We start from the raw sequence: 15,708 nt of genomic DNA on the forward strand, positions 1-15,708 counted from the left end.
CACTCGCCCAGCACCTGATCTGGGAACTGGCACTTATATTGTAGTGTCACCCACAGTGACCTACAGCACTTATATTTGTCTACTTGTGTCTGTAAGTTACCCCTCCCATATAGATTGTAAGCTCTACGGGGCAGGGACCTCCATTCTCTTGTGTTTTTGACTCTTACCTTATTGCAACTGTATCTTGTATTTATTTGCATTTATTGTTATACTTTGTATTTATCTATTATTATCTTAATAACCCCCCGTTTGTATTAATGTATCCTACTGTATGTATCCTAATGTATCCTACTGTACAGCGCTGCGTATATAAGTATATATATACTATAAATAAAGATATACATCCATACATATGATATTTTATTGCACGGTAACTTTTATTCCACAAAAACGTTACATTTTTTGCAGTTTGGCCCACCACCCACCCTAAACTGCAATTCCTTCATTTCTAGTACAATAGTCTTCCTTTCTTCTTTTAGCATACCTCTTCTTCTACATACCATTGTTATTGGTAGTGATTTCTTTATGACGTTACAGAAAGGGCGGAGCCAAGGAGTTTACACAAAGCTGATGTTACCTTGCAAGCGGTTGGCCCACCACCCACCCTTAACCGCATTGGTAACATCTTTGGCTCCTACAATACTGGTTCCTTTCTTGACCATCCTGCTGTTTTGTCTCAGCGTCTCATGAGAATCAAAGGCTACAAGAAGAGAAAGGATGAGTTAATTATTATCCCATTACAAACAAAATCAAAATATAAAGGTCAAATATTACAACCCAAAATATTAAACAGAAACATTAAAAAAGAACTTACCAGGATGTACATGATAAAGAAGAAGATGCAGAACATAACAAACACGACGACAGCGGCAATAATGCATCCTCTACGGATGCTGCCAATGTTGTCTTCATATAGTTTGTTAAGTCTGGGCCATGCAAGTACTTGAAATGCCTTAAATATGCTCGTGAACCACAGGAACGAAGTCTCAGGACGTCTGCAATTGAAAGGGAAACATTAAGGGCATTTATCTTGTGTTTTGTAGCCTATTAAATAATGAACGAAATAAATAAGGCTAATGCAATGGAGTGCTTTCTAGATGCTTACATTGGCTCACTCAGCGTTGGGTTTGTATTGGGAGGATCTCTCCCCTTGCCGGCTGGCCTTTCTTCTGCCTCTTCTTCGGTGAGGATCTCCAATGTCAGTTCAACTTTGCCCTTTGATAAATAAAAGCGAGACACAATATTACTTTAGAAATAACACTTTCAGCTTTTACGTAAAACGCGTAAAGAGCAACATTCAAGATACAAATTAGAGTAGGAATTGAGTTTCATATGTGATAGACCCTTACCGTTAGCACATATTCGTCTTCCTTCTCTGCATAACATGGCCACCATCCTCTCATAGATTTCTTCTTAAACAGAGACACTGTCTCTTTAGGCCTGTCCATTAACTTCAATGAACACTTCTTTGCTTCTGTTGCTGGCATTATTACATTATTTAAATCCAGTTCAACAAAGCCTACAAATGAACAAATAAATAAATGCATTAATAAATAGATACAATCAGTCTAATATGTTTTTTAACGCAAATGCTCACAGGGGCGTGTTTACTAAGATTGGGGATAAATATCTCCGGTGATGGTGCCCATAGCAACCAATCAGCAATAAGATTTGAACAGTCACCTACAAGTTGGAAATCAAAGCTAAGACCTAATTGGTTGCTACAGGCAACATCACCGGTGATATTTATATTCATTCTTAGTAAACACACCCCACAATTTGATTCCAATTACTTAACAAACTAGAATAACATACAGACAAAATAGTTCAATCCTTACCTATGTAGTCATCTCTTGAGAATTTATCATTATCCCATATCTGGATAATAAGTTTAGGTGGCAGCTTTTGCTCAGTAGCATCAAGACTCCATACATGGTCCTGAAATGGATAAAGGGATAAAAATATATTTAATAAACTAAAAAGCCATTGTTAACCTGGTACAATCATGAATTATTATTTATCAGTTCATTTTATGTTGTACAAAAGGGGGGCTGACATTTATTAGTACATAATTACATGTACAGGTATAGGACCTGTTATCTAGAATACTCAGGACCAAGGGTATTCCGGATAAGGGGTCTTTCTGTAATTTGGATCTCCATACCTTAAGTCTACTAAAAAATCAATAAAACAGTAATTAAACCCAATAGGATTGTTCTTCCCCCAATAACGATGATTTATATCTTAGTTGGGATCAAGTACAGGTACTGTTTTATTATTACAGAGAAAAGGGAATCATTTAACCATTAAATAAACCCAATAGGGCTGTTCTGCCCCAATAAGGGGTAATTATATCTTAGTTGGGATCAAGTACAGGTACTGTTTTATTATTACAGAGAAAAGGGAATCATTTAACCATGAAATAAACCCAATAGGGCTGTTCTGCCCCCAATAAGGGGTAATTATATCTTAGTTGGGATCAAGTACAGGTACTGTTTTATTATTACAGAGAAAAGGGAATCATTTAACCATGAAATAAACCCAATAGGGCTGTTCTGCCCCAATAAGGGGTAATTATATCTTAGTTGGGATCAAGTACAGGTACTGTTTTATTATTACAGAGAAAAGGGAATCATTTAACCATTAAATAAACCCAATAGGGCTGTTCTGCCCCAATAAGGGGTAATTATATCTTAGTTGGGATCAAGTACAGGTACTGTTTTATTATTACAGAGAAAAGGGAATCATTTAACCATTAAATAAACCCAATAGGGCTGTTCTGCCCCCAATAAGGGGTAATTATATCTTAGTTGGGATCAATTACAAGGTTCTGTTTTATTATTACAGAGAAAAGGGAATCATTTAACCATTAAATAAACCCAATAGGACTGTTCTGCCCCCAATAAGGGGTAATTATATCTTAGTTGGGATCAAGTACAGGTACTGTTTTATTATTACAGAGAAAAAGGAAATCAGTTTTAAAATTCTGAATTATTTGATTAAAATGGAGTCTATGGGAGACGGGCTTTCCATAATTCGGAGCTTTCTGGATAACTGGTTTCCGGATAAGGGATCCCATACCTGTACTATTTGCTAACATTCTTTATGGCTATATTCTAGCGAATTACATGTATAATAGAGCAGTCAATCATGGAATCATGGGGTATCATTGACTAAGGGGGACAGAATACTACAGAAAGATTTGTGGAATTATTTGCAGAAAAAAATCTGTTTTGAGGGATAACCTAAAATGAAGAGGGTAAAGTACTCACCTTTTTAGAAATGATGCACTGTTGTTCTGCTGGGAGGTAATCAAATGGGAAGACAAATCTCCAATTGAAGTTGCCTTCTCCATCCAGAGATCTGAAGTGTACATCTGTTCTCTGTTTGTCATCTTCATTGCCAAGAAGCCACCTTCAAATAATAATAATAAAGATTAGGGTTTTATATAATCAACAAACTGTCAATTCTGACAAAAACCTCTTTTTTCTCTAAACACGAAGTTATGTCTGGAAACTAAACTAAATTATTTCTAGCCATTGAATTGTTAGGTTTGTTCTGAAAATCCACAAATCCAAACAATGACTATTTAGATGAGTCTTATAAGCCCTTTTGGACTGACTATAATATTAACTACAAGCAGTAAACATAAAGTATTTATGGCACATTATCCAATTGAATACACAGAATAGTGTTAAAAATACTTTGAAATCTTACCCTTTGACATAAATGTCACTCATTTTCTCTCCCAACACATTTTCATCATCGAGGATGACATCTTTGGTGTTCCAGACAATCGTGCGTAGAACAAACCTAGGGTATAAACAGAAATAAGTGAATAAAGCACAAAAATGATCAACCCCCCTTTAGTACTATATGTCTGCTGGTAGAACCATTGGCTACTCCTATACAGGGCCGCCATCAGAAATTATGGGGACCCTCACAACACAATTTTCTGGGCCCCCCTCCACCCACACCCTGCCCCCCAATGGCCCCTCCCATCAGTAAAAAGGACACACAGACATTGGCAGCCAGGGCCCCCTAAAACAGTGGTAGCCAGCATCAACCCAGCATCCTCCAGTTAACCCCCCTCCCTTGTCCTCCAGCTCCTCCCCCTCAGCATCCTCCCGCTCCCCCCCAGCTTTCTTCCCACTATCCTCCAGCTCCCACCCCCCAAGCATCCTCAGGCTCCCCCCCTGCTCCGACCAGCATCTGCACAGCTCACACGGGGGGCAACCAATCAAATGTCCCGCTGGCCACCAATGACAGGGCCTGTAGTTCTTTAAAGGGGGCCCGAGCTAAAAAAAAAAACTGTATCACGGCTGGGCCCCCTTTAAAGCGAAGATATCATCCGGGCCTGGGACAACAGTCCCCCCTGTGCCCCCCTGATGGCGGCCCTGCTCCTATATAAAAATACATCATTAATATCAATCTGTGTGGATTTAGGAATACTCACCGCTTAGGTTTACGAGGCGCAATATTGACAGCAGGTCCCGGAAGGCCTAAGCTTGTTGGGAAAATGTCAACCCACATTTCCACTTTTCCCTATGCAAAACAAGAAAAAATGTTATAAACACAGATAATTGTTAATTCCTTAGCTCAAAGGGGCAACAGGTTCAGCAGTAGATCTGTGGATCATGTAATGTACTCACTTGTGGAATGTTGGGTTGGCAACTGCTGTACAACGTCCTCGTCTCAACATGTTCTGGAACTAATCCTTGATCATGAAGGGCTTGAAGAGCAACGCGTTCTCGCATTGGCCCAAGAAATTCATGATCTTTTTCTGAAACATTGAAAGAATGATGCGAATCAGTATATAATAGAATTAGAAGAACGAGCTGACTATGATGAAGACAAAAATAAACAGCGCCTCTATAATTAAAGCCATTATACTGATATCAACAGCAAAACAATAGTATATTTGAATATCTACAATAGAAAGATTATGGGAGATAGTATCTAAATGTTTAATACTTAAACAGGTATCTGAAAGGTATATAATGAACAAAAATAACCTAGATGGTCTCTACTCTTTCTCTGTAGGAAATTGGGAAACTTACCAGTACTCTTTACAGTATATTGCAATCCTGAAAATATCACTGTTCTCCCGTCATCTTTATAGACAGGAGGTGGTACGGCTCTACATCTGGCCAAGTTCTGAAGGATTTCAGTTGGCTTTAGCTGATCTCGCCATTGATTTACTCCAGATCTGATAACAAAATAGATGTCATTTAGAAACAAGAAGAAAGGGTGTGTCACAGTAATAGGCAGAAAGAGATATAAACACCATAAATGGGCCATCAATGCTCAGTATATGTCCCATAGCCAATGGACAGATATTGTATGAGGGGCCTATATGTACATGACCAGCTTTACACTGCAGGACTGCAGTATTATTGGTCAGAAGAGTCAACCGAGTGGCCATACAGGCCCAGATAGTTGGGCAATATGATCAAGATGTACGGCCAGTAAAACTCTACGTATAATCAGTACAGTGGTGTGACAGGGGAATCAATTAGATTATTATAACTTACACGCAGTAGGTTTCTGGCAGTCCACAATGGCCTCTAAATCGCGAGAGGAGCCTGTTTTCAAGATCTATAGTTGTTTCACCAACTTTATCATCTCCAGATAGAGCATCATAGTCATAAATGGAGATTTTAAGATCTTTCTCTTGCGGTAGAATGCAGCTTAATTCATACATTCTGCAAATATAAAGAGTAAAGATTGTTGACAAAATGTTTTACTGCACAATTGCAAGCAAATATCACATAGCAGCACAAGGCTGTCTTTTATTTACTGCCGACATGTAACACACAAATATTTCTGTAATATTATTAAAATGACACATGCAGCCCACATGTATGGACAAAAGCACACACATATTTATATACATACAGACCTGTATAGACATATATCCTCATTCCCTCACTTCCACATACACATACATACACATATGCACATACACATACATACACATATACACATACATACACATATGCACATACACATACATACACATATACACATACATACACACATGCACATACACATACATACACATACATACATACACATACATACACATACACACATGCACATACATACACATATGCACATACACATACATACACATATGCACATACACACATGCACATACATACACATATACACATACACACATGCACATACATACACATATACACATACACACATGCACATACATACACATATACACATACACACATGCACATACATACACATATGCACATACACACATGCACATACATACACATATGCACATACACATACATACACATATACACATACACACATGCACATACATACACATATACACATACACACATGCACATACATACACATATACACATACACATACATACACATACACACATGCACATACACACACATATACACATACACACATGCACATACATACACATACACACATACACACATGCACATACATACACATACACACGTGCACATACATACACATATACTCATACACACATGCACATACATACACATATACACATACACACATGCACATACATACATACATGAACACACAGTCACAAAAAGCTCTAATGCAGCAGGAAATCTATTAATATTAATATCCCTTTTGATATAAAGCACTATAATAAATAACAAATATCTTACCTGCCAAACAATGGATTTAAAGTGTTGGGTATGTAGTTCTCCCTGTCTACTACCACTTTGTCATTCAGGCTTAGTTTGATATAAGGATCACACTAGAGGGAAAATAAAACTAGTTAGGCACTGACACATGACAATTAATCTAGTATATGAAGTATAAATAGATAAAGTTAGTTGCCCAAGGCAGCTGATCATATGAATCCCACTTCCTTGCAACAAGGAGCCAGTGTGACATGGTAAAATGATCCCAAATAATCCCCCATAAACGCCCCATAGAAAACAAAACACAATATGTGCAGTATCCTGTTCTTACTAACGCTATGACTTACCAATCCATTGTTATCCTTTGGCTGCAGGTCTATGCCTCTCACTATATACACTCGCACAATGCACTCCTGAGAACCACTATCAGGCAATTCCCGGAAGTGCTGTGGAGGTTGAGGGGCACTTGGATCCTCTGGGACTTGATAAATACAGAAAGATCCCTGCAAAATACATATAAATGTGTCAGGTTTTACCCTACTGTTCATATGGCGTCAAAAGAATTCTTGTTGAAGATACAATGCTGTTTATTAACATTAAGGGGCTGATTTACTAATCCATGAATCCGAATCCCGAATGGGAAAAAATCGGATCGGAAACGAACATTTTGCGAGTTTTTTGAGATTTTTTCGTCACCGTCGCGACTTTTTCGTAGCCGTTATGACTTTCATGAATTGTCGCGACTTTTGCATAGCCATTATGACTTTCGTGAATTGTCGCGACTTTTGCATAGCCATTATGACTTTCGCGAATTGTCGCGACTTTTTCGTATTGAGCGCTCGAAAAATTTGCGAAAAAGTCGCAAAATACCGATCATTACGAAAAAAACGCATTCGGATGCTTTTCGGGCGTTCGTGGATTAGTAAATGTGCCCCTAAGTATACAATATAGGGAATAATCACATACCTTGAACTCTCCTGCAACAGCTGGCTCTTCATCATGTTTAGCCTTTCCTGTGTATAACTTGAACGTCTGGCAAAAGTCAGTGAGTCCAAGGAACTCTGGGACTCGTTCTAACTCACAGCCGTACACCTATTTCAATAATAAGGTTGATTTTTACTAAACATGGATCACATATACAAAAGCCATCAAACACCAACAATATATTAGAAATATTAAGAATGATTTCTTACATTATATTACACTACATGAAACATAGATTAAAAAAGAACTAAATATTATAAGACAGGGAGCAGCAGAGATATATTTTGCCAACCCCAGGAGAAGCATAAATGTATAATAGTTACCTTTAGGGTATTATATTTCCTCTGGGTGTACAGCGCAGACATTTCATGTTCTCCTTTAGAGGCAAAGTACTTTGCCCACCAATCAACTTCATCATCTTCCTCCTGTAAAAACATGACATTAAGGGTTTAAACCAATGGGCAGGTGGAAACACAATAGCATTAGCTGATTGGGGGAAGTAGGAGCACAATAAGGTAACTTAGTACAGCTTAATGGCACACAAGAGTTCGGTCAGTGCCAATATACACAATCTATAGGGGTCAATGGCTGATCATTTTAAAAACTAGCAAGGGACTATTCTGGAAATAAATTCAATTATACACACATATCTATTTGTATGTATATCTTTATCTTTATTTATAAAGCGCTACTTATGTAGCTCTTATAAATAAAATATAGATTGTAAGCTCTACGGGGCAGGGACCTCCTTCCTCTTGTGTCCTCGACTCTTAACTTATTGCAGCTGTATTTATCTTGTATTTATCTATTATTACTTTGTATTTATCTATTATTATTATTATTTATCTATTATTGTATTTATCTATTATTATCTTAATAACCCCCTGTTTGTATTAATGTATCCTACTGTACAGCGCTGCGTATATAAGTAGCGCTTTATATATAAAGATATACATATATCTATTTAAATAAATATGTATCTCAGTCAATATTCTCAGGAGCAATAAACATTTAACTCAATCATAGTAGATTAGCAACCCTATCGTAATAATCCTAGCTACTAGTCATATCATCAAGGCTAAAATATTAACATAGACAGATGTATTGTGTAAGAATATATACATTACCTCTTCAGTCGTTAGAGTTTCTTTTACACATTTTATCACATCAGCAGCGAATGCAGTGATAGGTGCAACTGAAATAGAAAAGAAAGACATGAAACATTATGAATCCAGCTTTTCAGAGGTTTATAAGGGACATTTTTATTATTATTATTATTTATATAGCGCCATCTATTTACGCAGCGCTTTACAGAATAGCGGGGTACAAAGGACATTGATTGCCATACCTCTAAGGTCTGGAGGATTATCCTGATTCCTGGGGTAGGGCTCACAGCGGAACTCTTCCAGCTGCTCAATTGTACATTGCCCTACCACTTCCTTTCTTCCAAAAAGTCTATTGGCTACGACTTTAATAACAATGGGTGGAGTATACAGTTCTTCTTGAGGTAGATACTACGAAATAAATTGATATCCATTTAGAAAATTGGTTAATGGTACTGTTACTGTAAATCACTGGTGGTTAGAATGTCATGCCTGTGATGGAGGGTATTAGCATGGGGGACAGAATGTCCCTTGTGGTACTGCCCATTGGAAAGCCAAATGTGAATTATGTGATGCAATATTACAGTTACGACTGATGCAAGGACACTTGAGGGGTCATGTCAGCGTATGCATTCTTTGTACAGGTATGGGATCCCTTATCCAGAAAACCCTTCTCCGGAAAGTTCCAAATTACGGAAAGGCCCTCTCCCATAGACTCCATTATAAGCAAATAATTCTAATTTTTAAAAGTTATTTCCTTTTTCTCTGTAATAATAAAACAGTTCCTTGTAATTGGTCCCAACTAAGATATAATTACCCCTTATTGGGGGCAGAACAGCCCTATTGGGTTTATTTAATGGTTAAATGATTCCCTTTTCTCTGTAATAATAAAACAGTACCTGTACTTGATCCCAACTAAGATATAATTACCCCTTATTGGGGGCAGAACAGCCCTATTGGGTTTATTTAATGGTTAAATGATTCCCTTTTCTCTGTAATAATAAAACAGTACCTGTACTTGATCCCAACTAAGATATAATTACCCCTTATTGGGGGCAGAACAGCCCTATTGGGTTTATTTAATGGTTAAATGATTCCCTTTTCTCTGTAATAATAAAACAGTACCTGTACTTGATCCCAACTAAGATATAATTAATCCTTATTGGGGCAGAACAGCCCTATTGGGTTTATTTAATGGTTAAATGATTCCCTTTTCTCTGTAATAATAAAACAGTACCTGTACTTGATCCCAACTAAGATATAATTACCCCTTATTGGGGGCAGAACAGCCCTATTGGGTTTATTTAATGGTTAAATGATTCCCTTTTCTCTGTAATAATAAAACAGTACCTGTACTTGATCCCAACTAAGATATAATTAATCCTTATTGGAGGCAAAACCAGCCTATTGGGTTTATTCAATATTTAAATTAATTTTAGCAGACTAAAGTTATGGAGATCCAAATTACAGAAAGATCCCTTATCCGGAAAACCCCAGGTCCCGAGTATTCTGGATAACAGGTCCCATACCTGTACAAACCATGTAACTAAACATGACTCTTTTTTACCAAATTCAGACATTTTTCCTTCAGTGTGTGTAAGATTAAGTTGTATTTTAAAGTTTATATAATGGTGTGCTGGGGGAATATATATAGTATATATATATATGCTGGATAAGTCAATAATGATAAGAATACTGAGACTAGAAGCCTTACCACTTTCAAGAAGAGAACTGCAGTCTGGAAGTTTGGATTCATTCCCAATATTCCAGTCATTGCAGTTTCAACTGTTTGTCCACCGCATTCTACAGTAATAGTTGCTGATCTTACAGATTCCAAATGCCTCATGCTTCGTAGGCCCCAAGTAAGTATCTGTATAGGGGAAGGGTAAAGCCATTATACAAAATGTCAGCTAAAATAGCTAAAATCAATAATAAATTCATAGCTGGAAATGTGTCTTTCTATAGACAAAAAACTGAAAGCATTACCATGAAAGAATGAAATATACAATGAATAATATAATAATATTTACCTCTATACCAGTAAGCTGAAGCACAGGCCGAATTCCTTCTGGCACCATATAGATATTTGGTACCCGCTCCGATGGAAGTACAGGGAGAATGCATCCATCCTGTTTAAAGAATATTCACACATTACATTTACTTATTATAAACATTTTGCTTTGGTTTTCCTGCTTTTAAGGCTAAAGTTTATCCTTTAGGCCATATATGTCAAACACAAGGCCCGGGGGCCAAATCCGGCCCCCCTGGCTGTTTTATGTGGCCTTTGGTGAGTGTGTGTGACTATCCAGCCTGATCAATGAAGCATTACCGTTAATGTTGCCCAAGGAATCCAATCAGCAATCAGATTTCAATAGCAGCAAAGCATCTATTGGCTGCTATGAGCAACATCACCGGTAATGTCTTACTCCATTTTTTACACATTGTGATAAATATACCCCTTAGTATCTTACTAAGTATATTAATTAAAAATTTGGCCCACGACTTAGCCTGTGTTTTAGATTTCAGCCCCCTTATGTGACTGAGTTTGACACCCCTGCTTTAGGCAGTTAAATTTCCTTTTAACAGTGACAAACTGCCTATAGGAATATAAGAACATATTTATAAATCCTGCTTGTGACCCAATCTGACTGGAGGATATAGTGGAGATGGTAAGATACAGTATTAGCTCTGAAGTTCTAAGATCTTTCTAAGATGCAGCGAGTTTGTGGCTGTGCCAAGTCACTATGTAATCTCAGTGACAATGTTCAATCTAATTTTCTTCCCCCCCTGTACCAGTTCCTATCCCCTTCCCTGAGAGTGATTATGGGAAAATAACTTACGTTTTCCTGAAGGAACAGTTCTGCGGCCACAAGGATGTCGCCACAGTGTCTATTTCCCCTGGTAACTGGACACCAGAAAAGTTTAGGAGTATCATAAACATTCGGGTCCAGCTTCACCATTGGGAAGAATAAACTTCGGCCGAGGAAATCATCTTCTCCCTGTAGGTGACAGTGATAAATTAGCTGATAAAATTCAATATGCTTTTCTAAAGGGGAAGGTAAATGGAAATATATTGTACTCACCCTTGAATCATTGTCATATATCTCAATAACAATGTTGGGGGGATTCTGTGCAATTTCGCGGGGCTTTCCACAAATTTCAATGTCACTAAAGACAAGCGTTTGGTCCCATGTTGGATTGAGGGTAGAATTTATTATTTCTGTCCTCAAACTTTTGTGTAGGAAAGAGACGTGAGCGTACGGATCTGGAGGATAAAAAGAATATGGTTATTAGTAAGGTTTTATCAAAAAAGGTGCCCACTGTAACATTACTGTAATATACAAGTGAATGCCCAGGTCCCACATCCATACTTTCCTTTACATGGCAAATCTTTGAACAGGGTTGGACTGGGTCACTGGGAAAAAACCCGGTGGTCCCTGCCAGCCCTGAGCCGATCCCCACTGGGTGCTCCACCGAGCCACCGGTCTCCCTCCCCCTTTGCACTGAAGGTATGTTTAAATTACGTGCAATGGGGGAGCCTCGGTGGGCCCTGCACCCCCCCAGTCCAACCCTGTCTATGAAAATTTAGGGGCACATTTACTAATCCACGAACGTCCGAAAGCGTCCGAATACGTTTTTTTCGTAATGATCGGTATTTTTGCGATTTTTTCCGTCGCCGTCGCGATTGATTCATATTTTGTGCGACTTTTTCGTCGCCGTTACGACTTTATCGTATATTTTCCGCAACTTTTTCGTCGCCGTTGCAAAAAATTCGGATTGGTTTTTCCGCCGTTTACTATAGCACAATACGAAAAAATTGCGACATCGACAAAATAATTGCCCAAAATACGATAAAGTTGCAACGGGAACGAAAAAGTCGCGACAAATACAAAACAATCGTGACGGCGACGGAAAAAATCGCAAAATTTTCGTTTCCAATCTGTTTTTTTCCCATTTGGGATTCGGATTCGAGGATTAGTAAATGTGCTCCTTAGTATTTAATGCAAAATGAAGTAATTCTACGGAAATCTGAATCCTGTTTTTTTGGCCTAAAATGCTTCCATACATAGAACCTCTTAATATAGATAAATGGTAATTGTATAAATGTATTCAGTCTGTCAAGTCAATAAGGAATAACTTTACTATGCCTTGTTTCCTAGGCACTATTTCAATTAAACCATAACATTATATCTATAAAAATAGAAGTGTGTGTCTTTGCCTTACCTGAAAAGCTGTCTCTATCCATTGGCGCGAGACCACGAGCCTGATACAGGTAACATCTCAGATGGTACTTGTAAACACCTTGGGAAAAGAAAAAGAATAATATTATATAATGTTATATGTCTTAGGAAATCCATTCATTTTATGGAACAGGTAGTAGGAATGAAATACTTACAGTCGAATTTACAGGTAACAAAAGGAACATGCTCCCTGTAAAGGTCTCTTTGCATCTCTGTATCATCGCTTGGGTCAGCTGTCAGTGCACTGCCCTATAGTAGGTAAATACATTTCTTAGAATATTTTCAAACACAATGCAAAACCCAATAACACAGACTCAGCTGTGTGTGAGTTACAGTACAAAAGGCATAGTTATATATTAAATAGCTGTATGTTCACTTACATGTACCTGATTGCCTTCTAGGTTAAATATGGGAGGTGCACCCTGTTGACCAGAAGGGACCAGATTCCTTATCCAACGCCTTCGGCGGAAAGTGTCAGTGCCGCATCTCTTCGTATGAAATGTCCAGCCTGACACAGCCGCATACTCCCATCCTTTGTCAGTCGTTGAGGGTATAACCTCCTGTATTGCAAAAGCAGAATGTTAAGTTAAAGGTTAGTGCTGGTTTATGCATACAGCATAGTGTGACTTGAACATTACTAATATTTTAGTTTGTATAAGTTATCTATAGCATTTTTGTGAAAGTTTCAACAGTGTCTACTTAACTAGACCCCTGGATAAATTGTATTTTTTAAAAATCTACCTACAGGGTATTGTCAGATAGAGAGATTTTGGATGACTGGCCTGCCATATTTTTTACTTGCAAAACCAGCATCAGCCCACCCAAAACTGCCCTCTATTTTACAACGAAAGGGCAAACAATAGGAATAATAGGAATTAGATGACCATAATGGCATCTTTTTTCAACCCAACCATTAATGTTATGTTCTATTTTACCTCATTAGGAGTAGAGACTTTAGATCTCCTGCGCACAAGTCTTCGGCGTCGGCGGGTATGATACGTCTTTTCGGATGAAACCCAGTGCTGTGGCTGGTTATTGGGAGATGAAGGTGTTCCATATTCCCAACCTAAACAATAGGGAAATATTAGTGTCTTGTTTATCTATCTATCATCTATCTATCTATCTATCTATCTATCTATCTATCTATCATCTATCTGTCTGTCTATCTATCTATCTATCTATCTATCTATCTGTCTATCTATCTATCTAACATCTATCTATCTATCTATCTGTCTATCTATCTATCTAACATCTATCTATCTATCTATCTACCTATCTATCTATCTATCTATCTATTTATCTATTATCATCTATCTATCTATCTATCTATATATCTACCTATCTATCTATTATCATCTATCTATCTATATCTATCTATCTATCTATCTACCTATCTATTATCATCTACCTATCTATTATCATCTATCTATCTATCTATCTATCTACCTATCTATTATCATCTACCTATCTATCATCTATCTATCTATCTATCTATCTATCTATCTACCTATCTATCTATTATCATCTATCTATCTATCTATCTATCTATCTATCTACCTATCTATCTATTATCATCTATCTATCTATCTATCTATCATCTATCTATCTATCTATCTATCTATCTATCTATCTATCTATCTATCTATCTATTATCATCTATCTATCTATCATCTATCTATCTATCTATCTATCTATCTATCTATCTATCTATCTATCATCTATCTATCTGTCTATCTATCTATCTATCTATCTATCATCTCTCTCTCTCTCTCTCTCTCTCTATCTATCTATCTATCTATCTATCAATAAGTTTAGAGGTACACCCTCAAAAATTAATGCCTGGGTGCAAGTAAATAAGCTCAAAATATACAAATCAGTGGTCCAACATTTACATTAGTGACCTATTTTAAAGACAGCAAACCTGTCCTGTTTGTTTTCTTTGAGGAAGGTCACTGGTTTGCAACTTGGACCACTGATTTTTGCACAATACATATTTTCTTTTTACTGGTTATTTATATATATCTATATGCAGTTAATAGTTAATCAGTAGATCCTACTTACCATTTTCATCCACAGCCCTGGTTACATCGCATTTCCACGTATCGTCATCCCAGATCCATCCATGAGGGCAGCCAATCTTATCTGGCGAAGAAGATTTTTCACCATTCTAAAAAAAAACAAAACACAATTCAGTAAGAAATAGGGAAGATTTAGGCTTACAATCTATTACAATATATTCCCCTGGCACAAGAGTATTGTGAGTATAAATATTGTTAAAGGTATTATATATGTTCAATCAGGATGTTTATGTTGAACCACAGCTCTTGTATCTCCACTGAAAGGTGATTTAAAAAGAAACCTTGGGCCTACAGGAGAGATACCCTAGAGGTTAATCTCTAAGAATCAATGCAATACCTTTGCCTACGTGACACTTATTATAGGAGTATATGGGCCTGGGTGGCACTACCGTACAATAAGTACTTACAGCATCAGTGAAGGCTTCTTTTGCCAGTTTCCATTTTCCGTTTGGAAGCCGCCTCTCATTAACGAACACTTCCTCTGTCATTTCTCGGTGTCCGTTACAGTCTTTATTCGGTAAGCTGAATAGAAAGAAACAAAAGTTGAATGTTGCAAAAGAAAAAGATACATTTCAGGTTTGGTGGGTATTGTGCTATACTAAATAGAGCAAATCTTGTATTATATCTATAGTGTAATGT

General features: G+C 37.4%; 1 protein-coding gene across 1 annotated transcript in view; it reads right to left on the bottom strand.

Annotated features, from left to right (window-relative positions):
* Positions 1 to 428: 428 nt before the first annotated feature.
* LOC100487361 (myoferlin) overlaps positions 429 to 15,708 on the bottom strand; it is a 33,290-nt gene continuing 18,010 nt past the window's right edge. The window contains exons 22-48 of the mRNA XM_031896183.1: positions 15,477 to 15,591; positions 15,053 to 15,158; positions 13,927 to 14,057; positions 13,378 to 13,551; positions 13,147 to 13,240; positions 12,975 to 13,052; positions 11,834 to 12,015; positions 11,591 to 11,749; positions 10,781 to 10,879; positions 10,465 to 10,620; positions 8,996 to 9,161; positions 8,775 to 8,842; positions 7,971 to 8,072; positions 7,630 to 7,755; positions 7,011 to 7,166; positions 6,685 to 6,776; positions 5,535 to 5,705; positions 5,061 to 5,209; positions 4,653 to 4,783; positions 4,457 to 4,545; positions 3,718 to 3,813; positions 3,273 to 3,414; positions 1,839 to 1,938; positions 1,350 to 1,519; positions 1,106 to 1,215; positions 815 to 995; positions 429 to 700 (exon numbers count right to left, since the gene is read on the bottom strand). Coding sequence (XP_031752043.1) covers positions 677 to 700; positions 815 to 995; positions 1,106 to 1,215; positions 1,350 to 1,519; positions 1,839 to 1,938; positions 3,273 to 3,414; positions 3,718 to 3,813; positions 4,457 to 4,545; positions 4,653 to 4,783; positions 5,061 to 5,209; positions 5,535 to 5,705; positions 6,685 to 6,776; positions 7,011 to 7,166; positions 7,630 to 7,755; positions 7,971 to 8,072; positions 8,775 to 8,842; positions 8,996 to 9,161; positions 10,465 to 10,620; positions 10,781 to 10,879; positions 11,591 to 11,749; positions 11,834 to 12,015; positions 12,975 to 13,052; positions 13,147 to 13,240; positions 13,378 to 13,551; positions 13,927 to 14,057; positions 15,053 to 15,158; positions 15,477 to 15,591 — 3,367 coding nt within the window. The 3' untranslated portion in view covers positions 429 to 676. The remainder of the gene's footprint in view (positions 701 to 814; positions 996 to 1,105; positions 1,216 to 1,349; positions 1,520 to 1,838; positions 1,939 to 3,272; positions 3,415 to 3,717; positions 3,814 to 4,456; positions 4,546 to 4,652; positions 4,784 to 5,060; positions 5,210 to 5,534; positions 5,706 to 6,684; positions 6,777 to 7,010; positions 7,167 to 7,629; positions 7,756 to 7,970; positions 8,073 to 8,774; positions 8,843 to 8,995; positions 9,162 to 10,464; positions 10,621 to 10,780; positions 10,880 to 11,590; positions 11,750 to 11,833; positions 12,016 to 12,974; positions 13,053 to 13,146; positions 13,241 to 13,377; positions 13,552 to 13,926; positions 14,058 to 15,052; positions 15,159 to 15,476; positions 15,592 to 15,708) is intronic.

This window comes from Xenopus tropicalis, chromosome 2 (genome assembly GCF_000004195.4).
Source record: "Xenopus tropicalis strain Nigerian chromosome 2, UCB_Xtro_10.0, whole genome shotgun sequence".
Classification (NCBI taxonomy): domain Eukaryota; kingdom Metazoa; phylum Chordata; class Amphibia; order Anura; family Pipidae; genus Xenopus; species Xenopus tropicalis.